The sequence below is a fragment of the Melospiza melodia genome, chromosome 1 (assembly GCF_035770615.1).
Source record: "Melospiza melodia melodia isolate bMelMel2 chromosome 1, bMelMel2.pri, whole genome shotgun sequence".
NCBI lineage: Eukaryota > Metazoa > Chordata > Aves > Passeriformes > Passerellidae > Melospiza > Melospiza melodia.
The window spans coordinates 150,982,488-151,009,426 of NC_086194.1; the positions used below are offsets into that span (position 1 = coordinate 150,982,488).

The 26,939-nt window shown below is 43.0% G+C and overlaps 2 protein-coding genes across 3 annotated transcripts in view; one reads left to right on the forward strand and one right to left on the reverse strand.

The window, feature by feature from the left end:
- Positions 1-6,333, forward strand: part of STK3 (serine/threonine kinase 3) — a 126,564-nt gene extending 120,231 nt beyond the window's left edge. Inside the window, exon 11 of the mRNA XM_063171883.1 lies at positions 2,995-6,333. Within this exon, the coding sequence (XP_063027953.1) occupies positions 2,995-3,153 (159 nt within the window). The 3' untranslated portion in view covers positions 3,154-6,333. The remainder of the gene's footprint in view (positions 1-2,994) is intronic.
- Positions 6,334-18,595: 12,262 nt separating this feature from the next.
- KCNS2 (potassium voltage-gated channel modifier subfamily S member 2) lies at positions 18,596-21,259 on the reverse strand. 2 transcript variants are annotated; one of them, XM_063171895.1, is made up of 2 exons: positions 21,186-21,259; positions 18,596-20,658 (listed from the first exon to the last, which is right to left on the reverse strand). In XM_063171895.1, the coding sequence occupies exon 2, from the start codon at positions 20,619-20,621 to the stop codon at positions 19,188-19,190; it is 1,434 nt and encodes a 477-aa protein (XP_063027965.1). In that variant the 5' UTR covers positions 20,622-20,658; positions 21,186-21,259; the 3' UTR covers positions 18,596-19,187. The 2 variants fall into 2 exon arrangements, with proteins under 2 accessions (XP_063027965.1, XP_063027973.1); XM_063171903.1 differs by lacking the exon at positions 21,186-21,259 and adding an exon at positions 21,007-21,043.
- Positions 21,260-26,939: the final 5,680 nt, after the last annotated feature.

Consider the following 26,939-nt stretch of genomic DNA (forward strand, 5'->3'; position numbering starts at 1 on the left):
GTAAGTTGGATTTTGGACTATTGCAAGTTGGATTTTGGACTATTGCTTTCCCAAATCCCAAATGTGATTATCTGGTGAAATAAAGGGTCCCAGTGAAGGCAAATGCTGCTACCAGAAACTGCATTATGACCTCTGTCTTGGAAGTGGCCCATCCTGACACTAATTACTGTCTCTTGTGTGGTTGTGGGTGTTTGATCTCTGAAAGAACATAATTCGGTCTGTTATGTTGAGTGGCAGAAATGGAATTATCTATTATTGTCACACAAATGCTATCCTGATTACAATTGTAATTGTAACAATGTGTTACATTTAACAGCTTTTAAAAAGCTACTGAAATAAAATTTAAATCGTTTGTGAATTCCTGTAGCTTGTGCTACTGACTGCTTCCCTCTCCCTTCCCATTAATGCCAGTAGCCCCAGTAGTTACTGCTGCAAGCTACTTGGTGAATTATTTATGGCAGTTTAAATTGGAAGCTGTTTGCAAGTGGAAATGAATGAATGCTGAGCTCTATTGCTTTAAGAATTTGAAACAAAATATTTATTTATGCAGGGCAATAAATTACATAGGAGAAATGAAATATCTTGTTTGAGATATTTCTACACATCTTATTTGATATATTTGCTGTTGCATTCAGTGTTTGGATTATTGCAGGCTTTTAGGGTTTGTGTTGTAATACCTATAGCACAAACAGAAGTCAAAGAAATATATTTTTTAATTTGCCAAGGAAACGTATGTGCACAGACACACACACATAATTTCCCAGATTGAGCTGTGGCTGATTAAGTGATTTTCTCATCTGATGCCAGATAGGTAAGACCTTCCTAACTCTTCTATTTTCTGCCATTTCCTTCCTTTAAGTGTCCTGAATATCAGCTGTTCATATAGATGAGTACTGTGGCTATCTGGTTCTCCTGGGAGATGTGTCTGAGATAATTCTGAAAGTTTCTTGGTCTCTGGCTTAAAAAAACTAATTTTCTTTATATTTTAATATTCATCCCAGCTGTCTATGATCTTTAAAGAGTAGTTAATTCTGTTTCCTGGCTCAGTTTCTTGATTGAAATTTAAATAAAAACTCACCCACCACATTCTTCTCTGCTAATTTATGAAAAAAACGTTTTTCAGAGCAGAATAATTATGTAATTGCATCAGTTGGAGTCTGTTCTGTGCAGTTTAAGCTTGACGTCTACAGTGGTGACTGAGAGCGAATAAGTGGCTGTCCAGACTGGCCAAGAGTGGGTAGGGACTTCATCACTGGCAGTTCTCACAAAACACACACAGGATTATTCGGTGTCTGCCTTAGGCATTTGCTGGTCTGTGGAGCCCCAAATGCATTATTCCTGTCGCACGTGCTAAATACATTATTCCTGTCACACGTGGGTTTATTGCTCCTTTCATCTGTGCTGTGTTGGGATCAGTTAAGCAGTGGAGTTGGCACTGACATCTCTTCCCGTTATACTTAAAATCTCTGACACTTAACTCCTCTAAGAGAATATCTTCATGGAAAAGTGCATCATATGCGAGTTACATATATCAGTGGGCTAAAAATTAAATAGAATAGTGCAGAGTTTTAATCTTTTCTTCCTCTGAAAATGGAAAGGTCTTTTTCTGCAAAATTCTGGCTGACTGAGGAATTCCTTTCCCCTGTCTTTTTTCTTTATGTTAAATGGGAGGAGTGCAATAAAATGGATTATGTTTGATGCCTTGGGAGACAACTCTTTCCTTCATAAGGAGAAGAAGAGTCTTTGGAAGAAAGCAAGGAAGGGCAAACAAAGTGTCACAAGGAGGGTGGCAAAGATGGTGGTGAAGGGTCTGGAGGGGAAGCCATAGGAAGAACATCTGAAGTCACTTAGTCTGTTCAGCCTGGAGGACACTGAGGGAAGATCTCTGCCATCTACAACTTCCTCATGAGGGAAAGAGGAGGAGCAGGCACTGATCTCTTCTTTGTGGTGCCCAGTGACAGATTCGAGGGAATGGCCTGAAGTTGTGTCACGGGAGGTTTAGGTTGGGCATTTCAAAAGGTTCTTCACCCAGAGGGTGGTTGGGCACTGGAAGGGCTCCCTGGCAAAGTGATCACAGTACTGAGCCTGAAAGGGTTAAAGAACCACTTGAACAATGTTCCCAGGCACCTGATGGGACTCTTGGGGCTGTGCTGTGCAGGGCCAGGAGTTGGACATTGATGACCCTTGTGGGTCCCTTCCACCTTGGCATATTCTGTGATTCTGAAAGACAGACATTGCTGAGCACATCTGAAGGCTCATACAGATCTTGGGATCTTTAGTCCTCAAAGATATTTTGACATGTGGGGTTTAATTCCCTTCTTCATTAGGAACCTTATGGTTAAAATGATGTTGCATGAGAATGTGCATCTTTTCCATATGCTCTGTTACGCATTTCTGATATGCCCACTCTCTTTATTATGACTTTAAATCATTTGTTTACTGTATGCAGTGTTGTCTGTTAGCAGAAGTCATAATGCTGGGGTTTGGACTGTATGTAGCAGTATGTGTTATATGCCTCAATTGCTGATAAAAATAAAGATCAAAAGTAGCAGTTAATTCCTCAGGGAAAACAGATCAGATTGTGTTGATAGAAGCCTGCCCTAGATTCATGAATGAAGTATTGACTCATTGGTAGTTGATTCAGAAAAGTTTGGGTTTTTTTACCCATGAGTTAGGTACTGTGCTTGTTTACAATGTCAGACTATTTGCAAACAAAATAAAGATTATCCCTTTCATAAGAGGAAATTATATGTGCTATTTTAAATTTGTTTTCACACTGGTGAATAATGTGACTGAATGGCACATGGGCAATTCTAACAAAAGAGAAATGCAGAATGGCACTAAATTACATCAGGAAAAAAACACATAGGCCTGACAAAGAACACATTTTAAATGCAGATGATTCCATGCAATAAATTAAAGGTTTATGAAAGGCAATGATTTTCTCTTTTTTTGAAAACAGTTTCTAATACTTTTTGTTTGGTTGTTTTGCAGTTAAAAAATCTGAGTTTAGAAGAATTACAGATGAGACTAAAGGCTTTGGACCCTATGATGGAACGAGAAATTGAGGAGCTTCGTCAGAGGTACACTGCAAAGAGGCAACCTATCCTAGATGCGATGGATGCAAAGAAACGGAGGCAGCAAAATTTCTGAGTTTGTTTTCCTTTCAAACATAATACTAGGAGTCAGTATGGACACTGGTAACTTTGTAAGCCAGAAGGAATTTGATTATGAGAGTTTTCAAAAATCCAATCTGTTAAATTTTCCTTCATCAGCAGCGACAATTGCAGCACTCAAGAATATTCATATGGTGTTCTGCAAAGGCAGCAAAACACTTTACCACTTGTTTGCATTTTCAGATGTTTAATGTAATAGAAGTTTAATCTGTTACTTCCCAGTCTTTTTCAGGTGGGTAGGGATAACTTGGTGTTGTACATTGGGAGTTGTGTTTTGGAGCACCTGGAATGTTTTCTTGATTGTGCAACACTACCGAGCCTTATATTGCAATGTATTTTTCTCCCACATAGTAGCATATTTATTATGTAATCTTTGGTTATCTTATTTATTTTATGCCTGATTTCTGTTGGGAAGTATTAGGATAATACTGTGGAGAGCAGAGTCAAATTAGATAAACTTGCTATTGTAGTATAATGAAAAGCTGCTCACCACTGTAGTATCTTTTAAAACTCCAAATTCAACACATATCCTGATTCAGGACAGCACTTGAACGTGTATCCAGCCCATTCATAGTAAAATTTAGGAATAAAGTAAGTAATAGGCACATGTTTTTCTGCTCTCCTGAATCAGGGACTGTTGTACAGTACAGTTGTTACACTACAGAGCATTCTTTGAGAGAGGATTTCTGTCATTTGTACGCACACTGAGTCAGCTTTCATTAAACAAGGAAACAAGTGCCTAATCAGTTTTAATTTTTGTTATTCAGGAGAAGCAATACTTACAGTCACTCCTTAAGTGTAAACTTCCAATTGCTATTGCAATTCTGACCAGTATAAACCTCTATTTTGCACAGTAGTTTTATAATGAAGTAACAGCTACACTTTCTGGATATGTTTTTTGTTTCATTTGGAGTTTTTTTAATCACTGTTTTGAGGGGAGAGGGGAATTATTAGTGCTTTGGGGTTTGTTTGTTTTCATATTGTAGCTACAAAGGGATAGTAATTTAAAAACCAAAGAAAATAAATTGAATACTTATATTTAATAAGTACAGAAAAGAAGCAACATTTAATAGTTTTCTGGGGGGTTTGTCCTGCAACTGCTAAACATTCAAAATTCCTATAGTCTTCTGTTGCTAGATTTTGGGGACTCAGAAATGCAGGACCAAGCTCTTAATAGCTTTTTAAAAGTTCTTGTCTGGTTTATGTTGTTGACTATCTATTTGTAGAATTTACAACATTGTAAGAAATATTTCAGACTTCGCAGAAAATGTGATCCACTCTCTAAACAATCTGCTGTGTTCTGGATTGAAATCTTTACTATTGTTGCCTTGTATGTAAATAACTTCACTGTGATAGTCATACTTCTTTAAACAATACAGCTGAAAAGATCTTTACATTCAGCCTTCAGCTGTTAAACTTTTAATGGTGACTACTATATGGGCATCTTCTGTTAAACGTTTTCTGGAAGTTAGTAATCATCTCATACCTCTTAACATTAATTGTCAACATATGTGGACCATTTAGATGGAATAGTGCCAATTTTGGAAATGATGCATTATGTCACAAAGCTTATGCTAATGGAAACAAAAAGTTCTTAGAGGATCAGCATTCTACAGCCATGCTGGTACCAGTGCTTGGGTTTGAGCCGTATCCAGCCGTCGCTGTCCTTGTCATTCTCTGTGTGTTTGCATGCACACCACGCTCTGACATGTAAACCCTAGAGGCAAATAAATCTTAATTGTGATTATTAGAACGTCCTTATCCTCAGCTCTCTTCATACTTCTTAGAGCAGTGACCATTCCTTGTGAAAATGCAAGAACACAGAAGATCCATAAAAATTACTTTAGGCAAGATAAAATGCACCTGGTAGTCCTATGCCTCACATTTATACGACTAAATGATGTAAAGTAAAAAACGGTATAAACATATCACTGTGTCATTAGATTATAATCATAATGCAGGAAAAAAATATCAGCACCAACTTCCCCCTATTACTGTGGTTCTTATTTATTTAAAGTAATTTCTACTTCTTGAACTTTCTGTTCTCAAAAGCTCAAAGGTGTGTGTTCATACATTGATTTGTGTAGATATACACACATATGTATTCATATCCATATATATAAAAGAGAAAATATAGAGCAGGTTTAAACCATCAGGAGAGGAACCTAGCTTGCCTTTTCTTGGTGTGCCTTTTAAGCAAAGTATCATTGTTTAGACACTCTTACTTGCATTCTCAGCAGCTAGATTTTCCCTTACTCAATCTTAAACTTTTCCCACCAAAAATAAAACTTTGAGTTTGAATAATGTGGCTTTACAGTGTAATAGACAAGAATATAACAGGATCACAAATTTCTTATTTTGTGTATTTTGAAAACTTCAGTAATGTGGTACCCTAAAGATGAACTGTGTATCCCGTGGGGACTCCAATAAAAGGCTATTTTAGACTAGAGCTGTTGCTGTCTGACATCTGAAAGCTATCAGAAGGTAAATGACATCCTTTTTTTCTATCCTGATGTGTCTACATAGAAACAACTCAGACTTTGTGCACATGCATGCACACAGAAATGGAATATACATGCATGAGGAAAATCTGAATGGCATGAATAAAACAAATAAAACAAGCTACTGAAAAGGGTGAAAAGTAGCATCTGATGCACTGTAAACTGGGTAGGTACAGGATGTTTGTGACCAAAGAATACCTTCATAAATTAATATGAAATTGGTATGTTGCCATTCTGGTATGGTGCACACTGCAGTCAGTGTAAGAGCTGCCTTGGGCTTCAGCAGCCAGCATAGGGACCTCTGAATCCTCTGCAAGCATTGACATTGTGCTCAGAGATGGATGCAACTCATTTTTTCTTTCCTCTGTTTGTATAAATGAATCAAATCATCCATGTTGTTGACTACACATCTCTACTGGAGGATGAGCATCTCTGTAAAGGAAAACCAATAGAACAATAAATAAGATATTTTAAAAGCAAGCCTTGCAGGAAATCTAATAGAACTACTGACAAGTTAACCTTCAATAAGATTTTAACCAAGCAATTTCTTGTTTGCTTCTGACTTTGTATGTTTAGGTTTAGTAAGTTAAAACAATTTTGGAAAATCATTGCTTATAACTAAACATTTTTAATAAAAGCTAATTTTTCCTGTATAATTGTTGACTTGTTCATTCTAACTGAAGCAAAATGATCTTAATAATAATCATTAATGTTCATTTCCGTAGTCATCCCTCATGCTTTGTTTCCTTTGTGTAACACTGTGAGCACAGAAACCCAAGTCTCTCAAAGTCAGCTCTGAAAAGGATTTTTCCAGATCACAACAGTGCTGCAAGAATTAGAAGTCTGAGGACCCCATGAAAATGGATCAGGCCAGAAATCCTCAGTTCTCTGTGGAAGTCTTCTCTCTGCAATCTGATGTTGCTGAAGGCCGAATCCTGAGACAGCTGAGCATCACTCAAATATCTTGGCTGTCTTCTTAAACTTGGAGGTGCTAGTGGACATAAGGGGTGTGAGTTGTTCCTTTGTTGTTCTCATGACACTAGAAAACCAGTAGGCAATTGATAGACTTGAGTAGAAAAGTGGCTACATTTAATGTCTGGAATATAATTCCATTACCTGTTTCTTCTGATTTTTTAAAATTATTCTCTTAATAACTTGCCCACAAATACATTTCAGTAAAAGGAACTCGTGACTGATGCTCCTTAGTGAACCACGGTATGTTTGAAGTCACAAAAATTTGATGCTAATCTGAATTAATCTGACATTTATTGGATATTGTAATTATTTACTACTTATTTACAGCAAAAAATAGCTTATCTGCATTGCACAGTGTATTTTGATGAGCATGTGTTCAAGTTTCAGATATAATTATGGCTCATGGTGAGTGAATCCCTGCCCAGGTACATGGGATAGCCTGACTCACCATGGAAAGGCACTGGTGCTTCCAAGCAGAATGTGTACTGTACAACTTCTGTGAAGCACTTGGTCTGCATATGGCTCTATCAGTGTGGTATGCTGAGGGTTACTCTTTCTTAAGTGTATACCTGGTTATAAAGCTCATCAGAAAGACCTCATGAAGTAAGAAAGTCTTTATTTCTTTGCATTCTTAAATATGTGAAAATTCTTCAATTGGAGTCCAGCTTACAGTGACATTTCTTTCTGTGTTTCCAAAGGTAGTGATGCATGTTAAATAATTTAGCTTGAAATAGATCTAAGATTATCAAGTCCAGTGTTAACCCAGCCCTGCAAACTCCACACTAAACCATGGCCCTAAGTGCAGCATCCACGTGTCTTCAGTCGTCCAGGGATAGTGACCCCACCACTTCCCTGGGCAGCCTGTTCCAGTGCCTGACAATCTTTTCAGGGAAGAATTTTTTCCCAATACCAAATTAAGACCTGCCCTGGTGCATTTGAGGCTGTGTCATGCAGCTGGCTGGGAAATTTGCTGTGGGATATTTCCATGCCAGGCCATGATGCAGCAGTATTATGCCCACTATTGACAATGAAAGCCTTGGACAGATCCTGCATAGCCCATGTTGTTTCTCATGATTGTGTTGTGCCAAATGGGTATTAATAAGCCAATTAATAGCTTAAGCTTTTTGGAGAAAGCCTAATTACATTGATGGCTTAGTGTGAAGTTATTAACTTGCATTTGTGAAATACTTTTTCACAAAATGTGTTTCTCCTCTTTGTTCAGTGCATTCATTCTGGAAAGGGCCTATCTTTTACATGGTGTGCTCTCATCCATTTTGATTTGGTTTAATTTCTTAGCATTTTTAAAGCATATGTGAAAATTACCCATATTTTCCTCCTTCTCTTCCTCCTGCTCAGGAAAACGAATGTGGGCATTATTTTTTAGGAGCATCCCCTGAGCCAAGTGTCCTTTGAACATAGTGGGCACATGCAAATGTCAGCAAGAGCTTTTATTCTCTTTTTCTATTCAGAGATCACTGAAGTCTCAGCTGTCCTGTTTTTTCTTTCTTTGAAAGGATGGGATGTTCAGATTCTGAGCAAATCTTTCAGAATAATTGTTAGTCCCAGACCAATGCTTTATACTTTTTTCCATTATTTGCTACACAGTCCTCAGGACAGATTCACACTTCATTTCACTAGGCCTTCAGAGAGTCGTCTGCATTGGAGAAGAGTAGTGTTTGTCACAGAAAAAGGAAAAAAGAAACAATTTTTAAAAGTTTTCTTTGGGGAGAGAAGAAAAAGAATATGGCATCTGCAGCTGGCCAGGTGGCTTATGAGGCTAACTGTGGATGTGAGGAAAAATGTGTTGGCTGAAAAAAGCAAATCAGGTAGTCATCTGTACAACTTACTGCTCTGTGTTGATGTTTCACATCTGATTTTCTTCCGTTAATGTTTATTGTCTTCGATGTTCATGCTTTATTCATCCTTTAAAGATAGAAGTTTTAATTTTTTTTAAGCTTTATATAAATGGAAACATACCATAACAGTGCCAAGTAAATAAAAATTAAAAAGAACCTAATTAAAGTCACCAAAGTGGGGGTGTTTTCTCCTCCTTTCTTTGGGGTTACAGACGTTTCTGATGGCAGACGTTTGTCTGTGCATGGAGAGACTTTGCTTGCTCCAGCTCTGGGCAGACATGGATGGAGATGGTTTTATTGGAGGGCTGGATGAGCTGTGCCCCTGCTCAGGATGTCCTGTAAGTGTTGTGCCCTGCTGGAAGCCTCTGCTGTCCCCCTGCTCCTCTCCCTGCCGGGCACTGGGGCTCCTGCAGAGCGCAAGGAACCAACCCACGGCAGGGAGCCCTGCTCTGCTCAGAGAGCAGTGTGAGCCTGGAAGCTGTTGATCCCCAGCAGGGCAGCACTGAGCTCAAATCAATGCCTGTGGTCTGGGAAGCCTTGGAGGAGCCAGCTGTTTCCTCAGGGACAAAGCCATGCTGTGGTGGCAAACAGTTTTTGATGCTGCTTTGCTTGGTTGGCTGGACTGCAGCATGGCCCATGGCCTTTGGGAAAGATAAAGTTCCTTGTGTCTATTTTTTATTGATGTACAAAAAATATTTAGGAAGTGATCTCAGTGCAGTGGAAGAGTTCAGCTAACAACCTCTCCATGCCCTGTGCCAGGACCTACCTTAGTGCATCAGCTCTTTTCCTCAACCTCCCAAGTTCCTACTGTGGGTGCTGGCTTTAGCTTTGCCAGAAGTGATGGTGTGAGCAGGAATTTTTCATGTACTGTTGGCAAACAGCCAGAGTTCTTGCCTGGTGCTCGTACTTGTTTGGTGCAAACAGGCCTTTCTAAAGGCCACAGAAAATTCAGAGGGGGTAAACTGGGCACTAAGTAGGGAGCTGCCCAGGCAGCAAGAAGACACTGGAAGGAATTAAAACTGTAATCTGATTCTGGGCTCAAATATGCATTTTCTCTCTGTCACAATGGGGAGAAACATTATTGGCATTCACCATTTACCATGCCACTGCAAAGCCCAGCATCCTTAAAAATTTTTTTCTTTAGGTATCACAGCTACAGAAATTAAATTTGTAAATATACATGGCCACATGCTAATGTACCTGCATATATTTTCCTCTGTCAAATTAATTGGGCCACATGTTGTTTACTAAAAATTTGTTTCCTCTCCTTGTGGATATTTCTTCTGAGGAACAGATATTGCAGTATCTCTCCCTAGCTTCTCCCAGAGAAAAGCTCAGCCCTCCCAGTCCTGTTTCACTCCCCTGTACAGTATTTGGAGCTGACCAGTATAATTCTCACAGCTGTTCCTTTGCTGCATACAGGTGTGCCCAGAAACAAGCACCCTACTCCCGCATTCCTCCTTTCATTCCCTCAGTGTCACCGGAAGGATTGATGCATGAGAAGGTGGCTGTGGCCCTCAGATGTTTCCAGCACTATTTCTTTTCCCCTATTCAGATGTTTCTGCTGCTTTGCACTCCTCCTGGCTCCCAAGGCCTGCATGGTTGTTGTTAAAAAAAGCCTCACAGCAAATACATCAAAGAGGGATACCAAAAGCTTTTGAGTTGATTTATATGACACTAAGCCTTTTGTGTGATGCATCAATTGATATTTCATTTTTATTGCAGTACAGTGGGGTACATGGGCTTAACAGCAAGAGGTGTCCTTTTGATCTCTCATCGCACATGAAAACAGGTGTCATAGTCCAGAGATTATGGAGGTCAGAGATTATTTGAGGAAGGATTAAGTAGTAGTACATTTTTCATACCAACCATATCCAAAAGCATGAGATTCTTTTAAAAGTGCAGCTGTTATTTCAGTCTAGATAAGTCGTATTTATTTGTCATATACCAATTTTTCCCGCTGAAAGAAGACTAGAATTTTTCAAAGTGTTTTGTATTAAAAATGCAGAAACAAGTCAAATGCTTCACTTTTAAGTACAATTAATAAAATAACTTTTCCTGAAATCCAGAAGAAATTTTGGGTTGCTTTTCCTGTTAGTTGATCTTTACAAAAAATGGACTTGAGACTGTTCAGAAGATAATGGGGTGACTGTGTTAATGTTCAGCACTGCAACAATTTATATACACATACAATTGCTTAGTCTAAATCTGATTTACCTCAGAAAGTTAACAGAATTCTCTGATGTGATGAGTAGTGGTTCAGTATTTCAATAAATTTTCAATAAATACAACTGAAATATTGCTCTGACTCATTCCAAGAGTCTCTCATTCCATTAGAAACTCTAAAACAACCAAAAGCAATTTGGTAACCCACTATAGGTATGTGGGTATCTCTCCTGCTAAGGAAACACATCCACCACTGATTGCTCAGCTTTTATAAAAATAGATTTGTTTTTGAGGCTGTTTACATTCCACAATGTAATGTGGATAAAATCAATAGCAATAGTGTTGTATTAGATTCAACAAACCCAAGAAGCCTGTTTCTCCCAGTTAGTGTAATTATAATTTTGTTGACAAGCAGATGTTTAAACAGCCCCCAAATATGTAATTATTAGAATAAGTAAGGAATTGAGGATCTCTAGGATGATAGGACCAGCAATACAGTAATCCTGCATCCCAAATTTTAATGCAAATTTATTCCAAGAATAAGTATAATTTTGAAGCCTTTTAAGTGTAGCTAGTGCTGATTTATTCAGTCCATCAACTGACATAAGTTTATACATCTCATAGCACTTGTCTTCAGTTACTGCCTCCACAAAAACCTCAACAGTTTGGTCCTATCTTTCAGCTAGAGTAGGAGAAAGTCTTATTTGCACAGTGTTTGACTAATGTGAACTGTTTAGTTCAGCTCTTTGCTCTAGCACGAGGAGCAACCATTCAGGCTTTTTTAGAAGAGCTAGTGCTGCATTTCTGAGCTGTCTCCCAGCTTCTGTCCTGATCAGTGGGTCGAGGCTGCTCGGGGCTGAATGGGCGGCTGCTGTGTTCCCTCATCACAGCAAGTGACAGCACCTGCATGGCCTTACCTCCCCAATACTGTGAAGCTGCCAACCTCGTGTTGGGAGTGCCGTGCTGCTGACCCAGGTGAGGATATGTCTAGCACTCCTGGCTGTGTGTAGAAATTTGAAGTTGAAACATTTGGAAGGTGGGCTCTGACTTTTGGTCCAGATCTTTAATTGAGACCATGCAAGACATGACTGCCCTGTGCACTTTGCAAGGAAAGAATTGAAACTGTTCAGTTGCAGCTTTGTTTTCCCTTCAGGTTTGTTCTTTTCTGGGCTGCATTGTATTAATGCTTTATTTTAAAAGCCCAGAACAGAAACAGACTAACTTTTCATTCCCTATGGCTTTCCTCTCATCTTCTCTGGGAAGATGAAAAGATGCATTTTGCTTTATAATACTGCTTTCTCAGGATGGAAAATTGTCAGGTGTTTTGTTTCAGGTATCATTAGCTGTCTAGCAAAGACTTTTTCTTCTGTATTCTTGGTATGTCTGGACTGACCTTTCTCTGAATCTAAAGGGATTCCCAAGGAAATCAAATGCACCTGTCACCTCTGTTCCTTTCCCAGCATGTTAAATTGTTTTGGTGCTCTGGGGCTCCTGCTGAGTGTGAGGAAGCATATTTGTTTTTTTCTGTGCTGGTGGATGGGCCAGTGCTGTGTTACTCTGCCTCACATGAGGCAGAATCCTTTGTGTTCTCCAGCAGTGCACTGGTAACACTGGGGAGAGCCCCAGTACAGTTCCAGTTTGGGGAATTTGAGAGCCAGGAGTGGGGCTGCCCTCATCAATGTATAAGGAAGGCCCAAGCATTTTTGCCATTGAAAGCATAAGCAAAATTTCCCTATATTTATAAAGCATTTTCAATACTGCAGCTGAGATGTCCCTTGCAAAAATCAACTGCCAGGCCTGGTAGTTCACTTGCCAGGCTGAGGAAGGAAGGATTGGAGAAGGAGCTGCATCCTGACTTTGGCTGGTTGAGATGTCCCTGTTGTGGGGCCTGCCTTGCCTCTCTGCTGACCCTGCAGGAGAGGGGGAGACACAAAAGGTGAGTAGGATGGGGATAAGCCACTCTTCTGGAAGGTGCTTGCAAGTGGCATCGCCTCTTCCCTGCTTTCAGCTGTCTTCTTCAGAGCATGCTCCCACAGGGAATGCTGAGAACCAGCTCACCAAAGAAAAATACATCCAGGGCTTCTTCCTTCAACAGGGAAGGGATCAAAATGTTAAAAAAATGATCATGCCAACTGTGGCAGTAGGAAGGTGTGCATTGGTATGGAAAGAAGAATGAAATAACATAGAGAGTAGATTTTTCCCAAAAGTAAACCACAATTTTCTGCCATACTTGGAAAACCTAACACAGGGAGGTGCTAGCCCATAGTCTGACATGCCTAGGCACTGATACAATGGAAATAAATTAGAATTTACCTAATGGTAATCAAATGGATGTTCCTTCATGGGGCTATGGTAGGGTGTCAGTATTCAGAACATTTCCCAGAATGGGATGGAACATGAATTTCAAAAACAGCATAGTAATTTGAAAGGATAATTTCTACTGAAAGTTAGTGGGATCGATGTTCCTAATTCAGGAACTCCAAACCCCCATTTTGCTGTGTTACAGCCCCAGCACATCACTTTTTCTCATATGTCATGGAGGCTGCTGGAATAGCCACATCAGGCTATGGCAGACAGAGAGGGTGAAGCAGGAGGTACAGGACTTGGGATGGGCAGCACAGCAGCTGCTGGCAAGCAAACTGAGCTGCTGTGTGAGTACCACTCATCTTCCAAGTAAGATGAAGAGTTTTCTTTGAAAGTCAGCAGCATCATCAGTGGAATTGTCTGCTCAAAGCTACACAGACTTTTGCACACACAGAACATCTGCACATTGGGTGACAACAAGCAGATGTTGGACCGTGCATCTGAAAATGGGCAGCTCTTGGGCTGCTTTAGATCTGTAGAAGGAATTGTCAGATTTATAGCAGTCTTTGTCCAATTCCTGAAAAACTTAGCCCTGTTTATATCTGAACAGGGATTTGTGAGAAGCCAGAGCCCATTAGTACCCTTAAAGAAAAAAAGCAAGAGTGGGAGGTGCTGATGTTTCTTTGCACTTCTGTGAAGCTGAAATGCTGGATTTGTGCCACTGCCTCTTATGGCAAATTCATGTGTTTATCCAAGTGAGGACTTACATGATTTAGGGTTGTGTGTAAAGGGTGAGGCGATGTCAGGCAAACAAATTTCTGCAGTGGGAGGTCAGCGTGAGTCCCAACACCTGTGAGATGATTCTCCATCCTCATTTCCAGCAGGGCAAATAAATTCCAGAGCCAGACCTTTGCCAGCAGTGTCATGTGATCTTGGGAAGCACTTTCTAGACTGTTTGGAGGTTGCTTCCTCCACTTGACAACTCGTAATTTTATATCTGAGGGGTGAAGAGATTCACAATTTTTAATGAGAGTTATGTTTCTTAGCAGCTTCAGTGATTGCTCTGTAGAACTGTTGCTTTGAATAATGTATTACCCATTGCTCTATTTTTAACCCCGTAAATTATTCTCAGATGAGAAGCAAAATATTTTTTTTCAGTAAAAAGGCAGAATCAGTAAAAAATGCTTCAGAAATCAGATGGGAACATTCTTTTATCCTGTCTGAATAGTGTGCAACTTGAAAGTTAGTTACAGGAGATCAAATTAATTTCTGATGTAACTTAATGGGAAGCCAGGTGCATAAATTGGAAAAGAAAATAAGAATAACATAATGAGAAAAGAACAGTTCTGGCACAACACCTCACCAAGGGATATGACTGGTGCCTTGGGTTGAATGTTGTTTGAAAGCACCATCAAAGGTAGATTAAAGTCAGGAGCATTGTGGGAGGAAATGGATAACCAGCACAGCAGGAGCAGTTACTCCAGGGGCTTTCTGCTGCTTATATGTGCACAGCTGGGGCCTCTAGGGATGGGGCTTATTTTGGAAGAGATGAAAGGTCGTGTCAAGTTGATTTAGTGCCTACAAATGCTGGTGGTATGTTGTTTAGTCCCTAATCTGTCAGGTAGAGAACAAGAGGCTTGTACTGTTTGTTCAACTGAAAAATGTGGGTTCCCCACCACAACCACCAATTAAGAGCATTTCTAAGAATAGAAATCTAGCCTGATGTGCATGTTTAAAAAAACTTATCTGCACAATGAGGCTCAGGATTCTCTGATTATAATATTTACTCAGAATGTCCTGAAACTTAAATCAGTTTTATATCTCTGGTAAAAGATAATTTTTTATGCATTTAATTTCCTTTTTGTGGCAAAAAACTGAGTTATTTAGTGCATTACACACTACTGGGACAAGACACACAGTACAAAGAGCACCAAATACTGTAGTTCCTTGCAGTCTTGTAAAGTTATATACAAAAAGGTACAATTACTGGAGGTATTAAATTTGGAAAACTAAATGCAAAGTTTTTTGGTTTTAAGTTTGCAGTGGAAGTGGCCCATGCTCTATATAACATGGGAGGAAAAACCAGTCTGTTTTCAAAATGGAAAGTCTGCAGGGAAAGAGAGAATTCGCAACTGATGAAAGCAAATGAGTAATAAACCAGGCAATAATACAAAATCTGAACATACATAAAAAGCTTAATCACAATCTATATATAGATTTTACATCTCAGGAACATAATGTAACATTTTGCTTCTCAAGGGCATCTCTGACTCTCATAATACCCTAGATTTGTACTAGAAATCCAGATTCTCTAACAGTTTATTCCTTGCAATAAAGTGAGTTGCCTCATTTGAAATATTCCACAATTCTCATTTAAATGATACAAATCTCTCAGATGAAAGGGAGTAGGCACAGCATTTTCACTGGTGCCACGAAGGTGATTGTCACAGGCAGGAGGAGCACAGGCTCCTGCAATGTTCTTCAGAAAACTGCACATCCATACTGAGCAGATTCATGACCAGCTCTGGAGAAAGTGGGCAGTTAGTGCTCTCATCCTTCAGTCCTGACCCAGTGGTGTGTGGCAGTGCAGATGCCCTGCTCTCACACAGCAGTGAGTGAGGAAATCTGGCAAAAGTACTGACTGTGCAAAAAGTCTCTTCTCCCCTGCGAACCTTTGGAGAGATTGCACTTTTTCTTCAAAGTGTAATGTAAACATTTTCCTGTAGCTTTTATTTAATGAGAGATAAGTTTTTGCAGCACTTACTGCACTGAGCCCTAGAATAGACATTACTTCATAAAATGGCAGGTAAGATGTGCCCTGTTCTCCTTACCTAGATATTTTGGGGGCAGCTAAGACAGCAATGTTTCTGAAATAATTAAATTGTTATTCTGCTCAGTAAAAAATTCTGTTAGTCATAAGCAAATATTAAAACTGCTGTACAGTACTGTCCAATGCTCAAACTTAATAAATCTAAGCAGGAGTAATGCAAAAAAAAGGGCTACATCCCCTAGCGTGGCCAAGAGAACAGGACTTGCAAAAAGAAAACTAAAAGGAAGCTTGAGAGGTATAAACCTGTGAAAATACGTATGTAAGACCATATGGTTGCTGTCTATAAATACACTAAGAGGAAAATGAAATTTTTAAGCTAAAGAACAGTGTTGGCAAAAGAAAAAAAAATGCCAGTATAAAGCAGCCATTAATAAAATTGTGCTAAAAGTTGTGCAAGCCTTGGAGAGCAGCACAGCTCTGGAATGGTCTTCAGGAGGAGGGGGCAGCAAAAATGTGACTACTTTTAACATGGAGTCAGTTAAGTTTATGAAAGGAATTCCTGTGCACTGTGTAAAGTAATTGCCATGATAATAAAAACATCTTAAATTTCAGTACTTTATTTATTCAGTACTTTATTTATTTAGTCTTTGATCAAAAGCACTTATATAAAAATGCAATAATGAAAATTCCTTTCAAGCACTACAATAAAAGTTGGAATTCCTTGGGTATTTCATTTTCTTTAGTGAAATGCAATTTGAACATGTTCCAGTCAATATTTGCAGAAATGACGGAACATTAGTCCTACAAATAATAATAAATCTAGAACATAAGATAAGCTATAGGTTATTGAAATGATGTGTTGCAAAGTTAAATCCAACCTTTGCAATGTTTAACAAGCAACAGCTGAGGGAATTTGTGGCTCTTTGGCAAGTCTACAGGGCTCACCAAATAACTGCTCTCAAAGTCTCCGGTTTTCAGCTCTGTAAATCTACTCTTTATGAAACTGAGGTAAAACCACTGCTTGGAGTTCTCCAAAAGCCCCACCCAACAGACAGAGTTTGCAGTGTCCTTTGCATCAGTGAGAGATGTAACCTTGCAGCATGTAACCTGACTGGAGGGTATGTGCTGCCCATGCCCACCTCTTTCTCCCCTTGTTTCTTTCTTCGTGTTTCAGTTCCAGGGGTGCCCTCACGCTGCTCTGTGTGTCAGGTGGCTGTTTGTGGGTGTGTCATAGCATACACATGTGCAGAATGAATCAGGGACAGGAATGCTGAATTTATGCCTGGGAGTCTGCAGAAATGGAATTGAACCAGCCCTATCCAGAAGTGTAAACCTTAGCAAAATGTTTCAAGTTTGGTCACCAAATTCAGGTTATCCAGGTCTGCCTTCAGGACCACGTGTATGACACTTTCAGTCTCAGGGACAGCAAGCAATGGCTCTCCAACTGACTTATAACTTGTGCAGGCTCTGTTGGAAATTGGTAAGGTTGGAAATGACCTTTTCCCCTCACACTTCATGGCCTAAATCAGCTACTGATGTGAGGGGAGGGTGTCCAACAGAAATGGTGTGTGGGGGGGAGAGTAAGTTATTTCACACTGTGTATTCTGTCACAGATCACTGGGCAAACAGAAATGTGATCCTGGGTGCTCAGCTTTCTGTTTTTTAGGTGGAGCTGATACAGCATCAAAGGATCCAGACCAAGCTGCAACCTCTAATAGCCTTAATGAGGCAATTACCTATTCATACCATATTTGCTTTATTTTGTTGGTTGAGCCACTCTTTGTCATGGTTTAAAAACACAGTCTTCCAAAAAGACAATTTCAGCTTTAGTATTTTTTCTTCTAACTAGATTGAATTTAATTTCTGCACCTCTCTACTCTTCACAAGTAAAACTAACAAAAAAATTAATTGGAACATTATATGTAATGAATGGGATGGAAAAGCAGTAGGATCTGAAGAGAAATGCTGTTCTGCCCACTGAGTGCCAGTAGTTTGTTTTCTAGCACAGATGTGAAAAGAGGGCAGCAGTGGCTTCTGCCTGTTGACTACAAGTGTTTGATCTCTGTACAATTGCGTAAGGGAGGAGACTGAGCACTCAAAAACCAACTCTATGCAGATTCATTATTACTCTTGAAATTGCATATGATCTGTTCTCTCGTGTTTTGTTTTGTTTTTTTTTAAACAAGTACATGCCAGCCCTTGAAAGGATTAAAATTGACTACATCACAGAAGTAGGTAGGAGGATCTACCCACAGATAGTGCAGTATTAAGCTCTTTATCTGTTCCCTTCTTAGGCCCTTAGACTCTCCCTTAGCTGTAAATTGAGAGTTTCTTTCTGAGTGAAAATGGTTTTTTGCTTAGAGATTCCTTGGCAGAAATTTTAATGGAATTGTCTGTCATCAACACCTGCTTTCAAGCTTTACCGATAAAATTAGATTTTGTATCTCAGCATCACATATGGCATCTTTATAATTAGTCTTTTTGCAGTATATGAATGTCAGTTCCTAAAATGATGCCTGTACTGTTCATGTGGGAATATTTCACTTCATTATTCAAATCCAAGTTTTTCATTGGTGCTTCGAATTGTTTAAAAGCCACATCTTCATATGTCTAATCTCAAAACCTTTCTGATGGACTGCTACAACACATTTGCAGCTGCACTGGGACCAAGCTGTGAGCACATCCCTTCTGGAAATGGGATTCTAGAGCTCTAGATGGGCCTCCATTCCTAGAGTCACTTGTGGAAATGTAGTCTTTGAATATGTAGCTATCTGAAAATGAGGGGTGGCCTTTTTTAGAGGGCTCAGTATTGATCTAATCTTGGAAACAGAGGAAGGTCTATGCCCAGAAGATTCTGAAAAATATTATTATACATAACATTTCAGAACAAGAACACACAGATTTTAACACACACTCTCAAGAATAAGCAAACTCAGAGGTGTTTTCAGGCAAGTGATGATCAGAATCACTGGTCAGCAATATAGGTAGAAGTGTTGCCGTGTCAGTGACTCACAGGTGGCTGTTTCAAACCATTGTAAAATGCATGGGAAGTCTTATACTAGTACAGACACCAGTATAGGTGATAGGTGATTTTTTCATTACTCATGTCACAGCTGAGAATTTTTATTCCACTTGGGTACATTCATTTCTCTGCTCATATGAGAAAATGCACAAAGCAACAGATCATCACTATACCACTAGTAGTAATGGCATGAAAGTGGTAACGTTTGTATGGAAAAGTCAGCACTCAGTACCCTTATGCAACAAGATGAAAATGTGCAAACTGTTAACTTGTGATAGAAATGTCTTTAGTTTCTCAAGTGCAAAGTGCAGTGTCAGCAACACTATCTTCTAGGGGAAAAAAAAAAAGACAAATAGGAAAACATTTATAAACATAGCTCTTGATAGCTCTCATGCAAACTGCTGTCAGACTTGTACACTAATGCAGTGAATCATTCAGGCTCAGCTCACTGGGGGTACTCCTGCTCATATTGGTCAGGCTGGCCATAAGGGATTTAACTTTATAAGCATAGTAGTCCCTTAAGTTGACAGATGGAACTTCTTTCATGCCATCACCAAAATCACAGCTTCTCATGGCACTCTCTAACTGCTTCTGACGCCTATAGAAGTGAGAGAATTTATTAAAGATCAGTGTAATGGGAAGCACTACCACTAGGATACCAGCTAGGATGCATGCAGATGCTGTCAGCTTGCCAGCAGTGCTCCCTGGCACCACGTCCCCGTAGCCCACTGTGGTCATGCTAACAGTAGCCCACCACCAACAAGCAGGGATGGTGGCTAACCCCTCATTGTCTTCTTTCTCAATAGTGTAAGCCACTACTGAGAAAATGGAGATGCCCACAGAGAGGTAGAGTAAAAGAAGCCCCACCTCTCTGTAGCTGTACTTCAGAGTGGCTCCAAGAGACCTGAGACCTGTGGAGTGTCTGGCAAGCTTTAATATGCGGAAAATCCTCATGAGTCTCAGGACTTGTGCAACTCTGCCTAAATTTGCTAAAGTCGGACTACTTTCCACCACCAAGTTGACAATTAATGTAATATAAAATGGAAGGATAGACATTAGGTCAATCAAATTCAGGGCATGCTTGAAAAATTTTAAAAAGTCAGGAGCTACTGCAAATCTTGCCACCAGTTCAAAAGTGAACCATGCAATACCAAAATGTTCCACGATCTCAAAGCGAGGGTCTTCCTCGGTGTTCCCGTTGCTGTCAACAATCTGGAAGTCTGGGAGGCTGTTCAGGCACATGGTCACAATGGAGCCCAACACCACCACTATGGAAAGGACGCTGAAGATACGGCTTAAAACCGAGTACCCAGGGTTATCCAAAGCAAGCCAGAGCTGCCTCCTGATGTTTCCAAAGGGCTGTTTGTCAAATTTAGAGGCATCATTGTAGAATGCCAAAATCTCATCAAAAGAAGATGTCGTACTTTCCTGGTCACTTTGTTCCTCCCATTTCTCTTGGTCTGGCTCCATTTTCCTCCCATGGTAGCTATAACTGCAGCAGGAGTCTATAAAGAATTCATTGATTCCCCAGTATTCAATCTCTTGGCTGAAAGAAAAGACACAGAGTTCACCCATCACGTGGAGCTTGCCAGTGTTATAAAAATGTAGCACGTAAGGAAAGAGCTCGGGGTTCCTGTCAAAATAAAATTCATTCTTGGTGTCATCATAGTCATCACAAAGCTCCAGTATTGACTCCTTTGAATGGCAGCTCAGCAATTTGCCCAGCCTGGTCTCGGGGAACCTTAATAATGTGTTGGATCTCATCTTTTTCTTGAAGCCTCCAACGTTGATGCTGATCTCATTGTCTTCAAAATTCGCTTCAGATAAAGTCCTCAGACTCTGCCCTGTCATAGTGAGCTCCTTCCAAAGGTGGGTATGGAATGAAAACCTAGGATTCAATTACACAGAAAGTTGGTAAAATGAACAAATCTACAGCATGGTCACCTATTGATGTTTCATGATCTTTCTTTTCTTTTTCTCTTCTTTCTTTTTTTTCTCTCTCTCTCTCTCTCTCCTTCTCTCCTTTCCTTCTCCCCCCTTTTCTCCCTGTTCACTCACTTTCCCTCCCTTTTTCTCCCTCTGCCCCCGTTTCTCTCCTTTTCCCTCTTTTCTTTTCTCCCACGCCCCAGCGAAGACCTTGAGGGAGGCTCCTTTGTTCCCGCGGCATGCTCCTGTCCCTCCCCTCGCCCTTCACCTGGGCTGCGGCTGTCGCTCCCACCGAGCCCCCGTTACTCACGGCCTTTGTGCCACCGGGGCCGCGCGGACCTTTCATTCCCTCCCGGCCCCGCCACACAGGAGCCCCCGCCGCCGCCCGGGGTCCCGTGCCGCGCCGCGCCTCAGGGGCCGGAGCCCCGCTCGGACCGCGGGGAGCCCGCCCGGCCCCGCCCGGCCCGCGGCTCTCGGCGCCCGCCCTACCTGCTGCCTCAGCGGCCGCGGCCCCCCGCCGGCGCGCCCCGCTGCCCCCGGCCCCCGCCCGCCATCGCCGCCGCCCGCGGGGGCCGCCAGGGCTCGCCTCGCTGCCCGGGGCTGCCGGTGCCGGGGGAGTGCTGCTGCTGGAGGGGTGCTGCTGCCGGTGCCGGGGAATGCCGGTGCCGGAGAGGTGCTGCTGCCGGGGGATGCCGGTGCCAGGGAATGCCGGTGCCGGGGGGGTGCCGGTGCCGGGCAGGGCAGGGCTGGGCAGGGCAGGGCAGGACGGCCCCGCCGGCCGCGCGGTGCTGAAGGGACAGCGGCCGCCCCGCTCAGCGGCGGGAGGCGGCGGCACGCCCGCTCGTCATGACGACGACCCCCGCGGCTGCCGCCCGCCCCCGCCGCTCCCCCCTACCCCCGGCCCGACCCCGCCGGCAGCGATCGGGCCGGGTGGGTGGGCACCGCGGCTGCGGAGGGGCGGCCCGGCGGAGCCGGTGTGCCGGAGGTGCCTCCGCTCGCTCTTGCCCCCGCGCACCGGCGGCAGCGGCGCCGCAAACTCGGGTTTCCTCCCCGCCGCTTCACGCCGGCTCCGAGCGGCACAACCTCCCGAGGGGGGACGGGGGACGCCCACCCACGGCCGCAGTGGCTCCGAGCACCCGCGGACCTTCTGCCGACGGGCGTCGCCCGCCCCCGCCCCTCTCCCCCTCACCCTGCCGGGAAGGGCCCGGGGGAGCGGGCGCCGCTACCCCGCCCGCCCATGGCACCCGCGGGTCCTCGCTGTGGCGCCTGAGCAGGGTCCCTGCCGAGGTTGACAACGGGAAAGACGGGGACGCCAAAAGTCAGAGCAATTCGGTGTGAGGGGAGCGGAGCTGCGAGTTGAAGCCGCTCGCCTCCCCCTCAGTCGCCTGCTGGGAACCCCCGACCTCCACACACAGCCCTGCAGCCATGTCGGGGGGGAAATCGAGAGCGGCGGCGCCTCGAGCAGCGGGGCTGGGAGGGCTGACCTTGCGCTGCTGCTGCTGCTGCTGCTCTTGGTGGGTACACTTTTCGTGGTCGCACACGCAGTAGTGTCCAGCTACATGGTCAGCGATGGCAGTGTCCCTGCCCACGCTGCAGGCGACTGGGGAAGAAATCTCCCCTCTCTTGCTGAGCCCGGGGTGAGGCCGAGTTTCTCGGGGGGAAGCCTGATCGTGGCAATCCCTGCGCACCTGACCCCGCCCGGAGCAGGGCCGGCGGAGCAGAGCACAGATGCTCCGAGACAGGTGCTTTGTGCCGGGATAACCCACATCGTCTCCTGCCAGCTGCCTCGTGACCCCACGCATCTAAAGTCCGGCTCCCGGAGACCCACTGCTGTCAGTGCTTTGTAGGGTCAGGTTGTGCAGGGGGATGAAGACTCCTCTCTTGCTTCCAGCCCTAAACTTCACCTTCAGCTTGTTCCTCAAAACCTCGGTGAGGAAGAGAGGTTATAACGTCCAGGCCCAGCCACAGGTGAGCCTCATTTACAAGGAGGCCCCAGTATTAAAGGTCAGCCCTTTAAGAGCCCAGGAAAATGAGTGCAGACATGAAGTGGGGCAAATAAGTCCTGGTGTATGCCACTGGCCAGGTCTCCAAGAGCCTGCTCAGCTTTCCTACCTGGGGTGCCGTGAGCACCCCACCATGCCCCACCAAGGCTGGTGCATTGTGTGGCCAGACCCCACACCTCTGGGGACACTCCCAAGGTGGTGTGCGGGGACCCAGAGCGCTCTCAGCCCCCCCGGAGATGCTTCAGGGATGCTACAGATGGTCTCCCTGCTCTCCTTTTCTCGGGCGGTGTGTGTTTTTGCTTTGCTCTGCTGCTGGTGAGCGGCTCCTGCCTCCCTTTCCTACAGATGCCCTGGGTCAGGGCTCTGTGTCCCAGTACGCGTCACTGCGTGTCTGGTGACATCCCAGGGGACGCTGAATCCACACGGAATTACGGACACTCCTAGCCAGGAAAAGTGCTGCTCCTCTCAGCCCGGTCCCTCCAGCTCTTCCCCTGCTGGGGAGTGGCACGGAGCAGACAGAGACTGCACGTAGCAGGGAGGAGGCTCAGCAAACGTCGTGGCACCTGCCCGTTTCCCTGTGCCGGCGGTGTGTCACGTCCAGAGAGACAGCTCTCCTGCATCCCAGTGGCACTGCAGCTGTTGTGGTCGTTCGTGAGAGCCGCCTCCTCTCAGGGCTCTGCTGGCGAGCCGCTCACTGGGGAGCTCTAATTATACTGGCTTTTAGTGCCTGGGGCAAGGGGTAGCAGGACACAGGACTGAGAAACCACCACGTCAAAATTTTTGAGTTGGATGCCCCACCACGTTCCCCAGGGCTTGGATAAATCACAAAATTTCTCTATTGTAATTTCCCACTCACTCTTAGGAGAACAAAAATAACTCACATTCCTCAGTAACATTACAAAGAATAGTGAGCTGCTGCTGGAAGTGCATGCAAGCAATGTCCATGTTTTTCCCACAGCTCTGCTATCCTGGGTGGCTGGTGGGGGCTTTAAATATATTGAAACATCTTCAGCAAACTTGTAAAAATATAAATTACTTTTGTTGCTTATACTTAAATTAAAAATTTTTTCCTTAATGTTGCTTTAGAATAAACTAAGTGGAGGTATATTTGGAGGATTTCCAAGCTTTTATAGATTGTTCTCACTTTCTAAGTCACTTGGCTAAGAAAAAAGGTTATAGGCAGTCTCATTACTCATTCATCAATCTCTGATCTTATCTGTACCTTGGAAAAATTGCTGGTCACTTTTCTAAGTTGCATTTTCTCATTAAAAAACTCATAAGGATACAGCGATACAGCTCTCACTGGTCCTCATATAACTGCTCCTGTAATTAGGGCTAATAGACTCAGTCCAAGCATTTTGCTAATAAGGCTAAAATGAATCCAGCACTCAAATTACTAATCCAAAATCCTTCTGTTTCTTTCTTTTTTTTTTTTTTTTCAAAGGGCACACTCTGCTCCATGGACATATAAGAGTTACTGTCACTGGCCTCATATTTTTGCCTTTCCCAGCAGTAAATACAGAAAAAAATTGCTGTAAAAAACTGGTGTAATCTGAGGTAAAAGATATGTCAAAAGAAATCAGGTATGTCATTTTTGCACAAAATGAGCTAGTGATGTGTCAGATAAGAGCACATTTTGGGATGCACTGGTAATACGCCAAATAAATATGAAACAACACTTTGTTTACAGTGCCTTGTGGACATTTCTTGGACTGTAGAGAATGCAAGACCAGTGCTGAGGTGGGTCTGGGCTGGGAGCATAAGGAAATGTGAAAGAATTGCCTGTTGGAGTGGGGAGATGAATGAGTGATTCATATTACCCTAGGGCAATGTTACAAAAGCTAAACTAACTTTGGGTTTGGCGGTTATAGTTTCTGATTGAGACTGTGTGAGAGACAGGACTTGTTTAATTGGTACATGTGGTACCACGTTATTTAAGGAATATGAGAAGGTGCCTTCTAAACAAACTTTGCTCTTACCTCCCCATGTCAGCTAGGCAGCCACCCTCATGATGCTTGGTTCCTGTCAGTCTGTGGCCAGCCCTTTCTCACTGGAAGTCTAACAAAAGCTGAGATTGTCCCTGCTGTTTTCATCATTCTCAAACCCTCATAACCACTGGCAGAAAAGAAGTGCCATTTGTTTATGAGTCTGCCTGCCCTGTAAGTGCCCTGACTGACATGCCTTCTTTTCTTAGGAGGCAAAGGCTTTGCACAAGCTCTGTGGCATTTGCAGTAGAAAATGGGGGAGGAAGGAGAGTCACTTTACTAAGCTCTAAGTTCACTAGGCAGTGATAGCCATGTCTGGAAACAGACCTTGACTGTGACACAGTGGAACTCAGTGGACCACAGAGAGACCATCTGTCAGCTGAAGAAACTGAACCATGTACTGAACATGAATGAAACATTTCTTTTTGTCTGACAGCACCTCAACAGAGTGGCAAATACTGATATTTTGTGGTGCAGTGACTGCATGAGCATTGGGGTTTTACTGTGATGACTGTGGTATTCTGCCTTTTGTTGTGAGTTGACCTCCTTAGTCACTTCTGTCTGTTCCACCTGATTCCTGACTGAGGGACATGTGGCAATATTTGCTTTTGCAAGCCCAGTGGGGAGCATTGTCTTCCTTAATTAAGGCACTACATCCCAGAATCATGCAATGCAAGGAAAAAAAAAAAAAAAAAAAGAGAGATTATCACATAATTGTGGCTTTCTTTTGGATAGGTTGTAGAATTTCAACCTTGTGTCCCCTACTGAAAACTGATGTCTGAGATGGATGAGATGAGCCATACCTACAGACCCCTAGACTCCAGCTGAGCTGCAGCAGTAAGCATTGCCAGTAGCAATGAGCAGTGGGAAAGAGGGGGGTTTTAGGGCTGCATTTTTGGATGTAAAGATGACCAAATGCAGTGCAATGGTCACTTTCACAGTGGCACATGTTGCAGACAGCAATGGGCATGGCCTTTTTAATATCTGTCTGAGTGGAGGTGGGGAGAAAGAGGATCTTGCCTGGATGCAGGTTATGGGTATTAGTTCTAAAATGTGACTAAAAAGCCTAGTTCTGCTATGCCAGTCAGCTGACATGGAGCATTGGAGGGTTATTTTGCTTGCTTTTCGTACTTACTTATTTGGAACTTGGATCCACGTTCCTACTTGGAAACATAGAATTCAAAGAAAGCATTAACATGAGAAAGCCCCTCCTAGATTACAGCTATTTCAGTGTGGGAGGAAAACTGATTTTGATTATGAAACCAGCATGCAGAAGGGCAGAGTAGCCTCTTGAGCTGGGTGACCCAGCCTCACAGACTGCTCTCACTATCAGCACTGAGCAGCAAAGGTCCATGCCGTACTTTACACAGGTTAGTAACCTCCAGGCCAGGTTTTTTGGTGTTGCAATGCTGGGCCAGCTCCAATGTTGTTACCATTGCCTTACACGTGGATCAGTATTATCTCCTTCCTTCTTCCTCACGTTTTTGAGGGAGTTTGGTGCTAGAAGATCCTTAGCTAATCCTGTGTTTTTCAAATAAATAGGAACAACATTGAAATTGTGTTGGTAACAGCCAGAAGAGATTGCTTCTGCTGCCAAACACAAACTCTTAATCCATTGACTCTCCATCCTGACTCCTTGGATGAGTTTCTGCTGGATGTCCAAACCTTTTCATCCATTTAGTCACCCCATACAGCACATACCCAGGCATGACACCTGCCACACTGCCCTTGCCTTTTGCTGCCCAGCCTCACCACTAGGGAGATTGGCAAGGACAGACTGATCATTTCATGCCCAGCACATCCACAGAGTGTGAGGCCAGGCTGCAGGGGCCCGGTAGAGCTTGGAATCATAAGCATCTTTACTAACTTTAAAACAAATTAGAGGAGCGTAAGAGAATCTTACTCTTCATCTGTCCAAATTATTTATTTTGCAACTGAAAACCTTAATGCCCAGCTAGATCAATGAGTGAGATAAAACAAAGAAGCAAAGGAAATGGAAGGCAGCATTCTCTGCGCCGCCAAAAGGTTGTTTCTACAGGCAGAGGGCAGAAGATGTGCTTTTTGCTTTCCATGTGTGAGTTGCCACTGCCATGCCTCCCTGACTGCCCAAACAATGACACAATAGCTTGGTGATACAATATCTGGTCTCTGTTGCCATAATCTGGCTTGAGAGAAAGCTTTATTGGATCTTCAGATAAGGCCATAGAGATTTAACTGGAAAGATTTTGGAGAGCTGACTTAAGACCCAGTTCTGA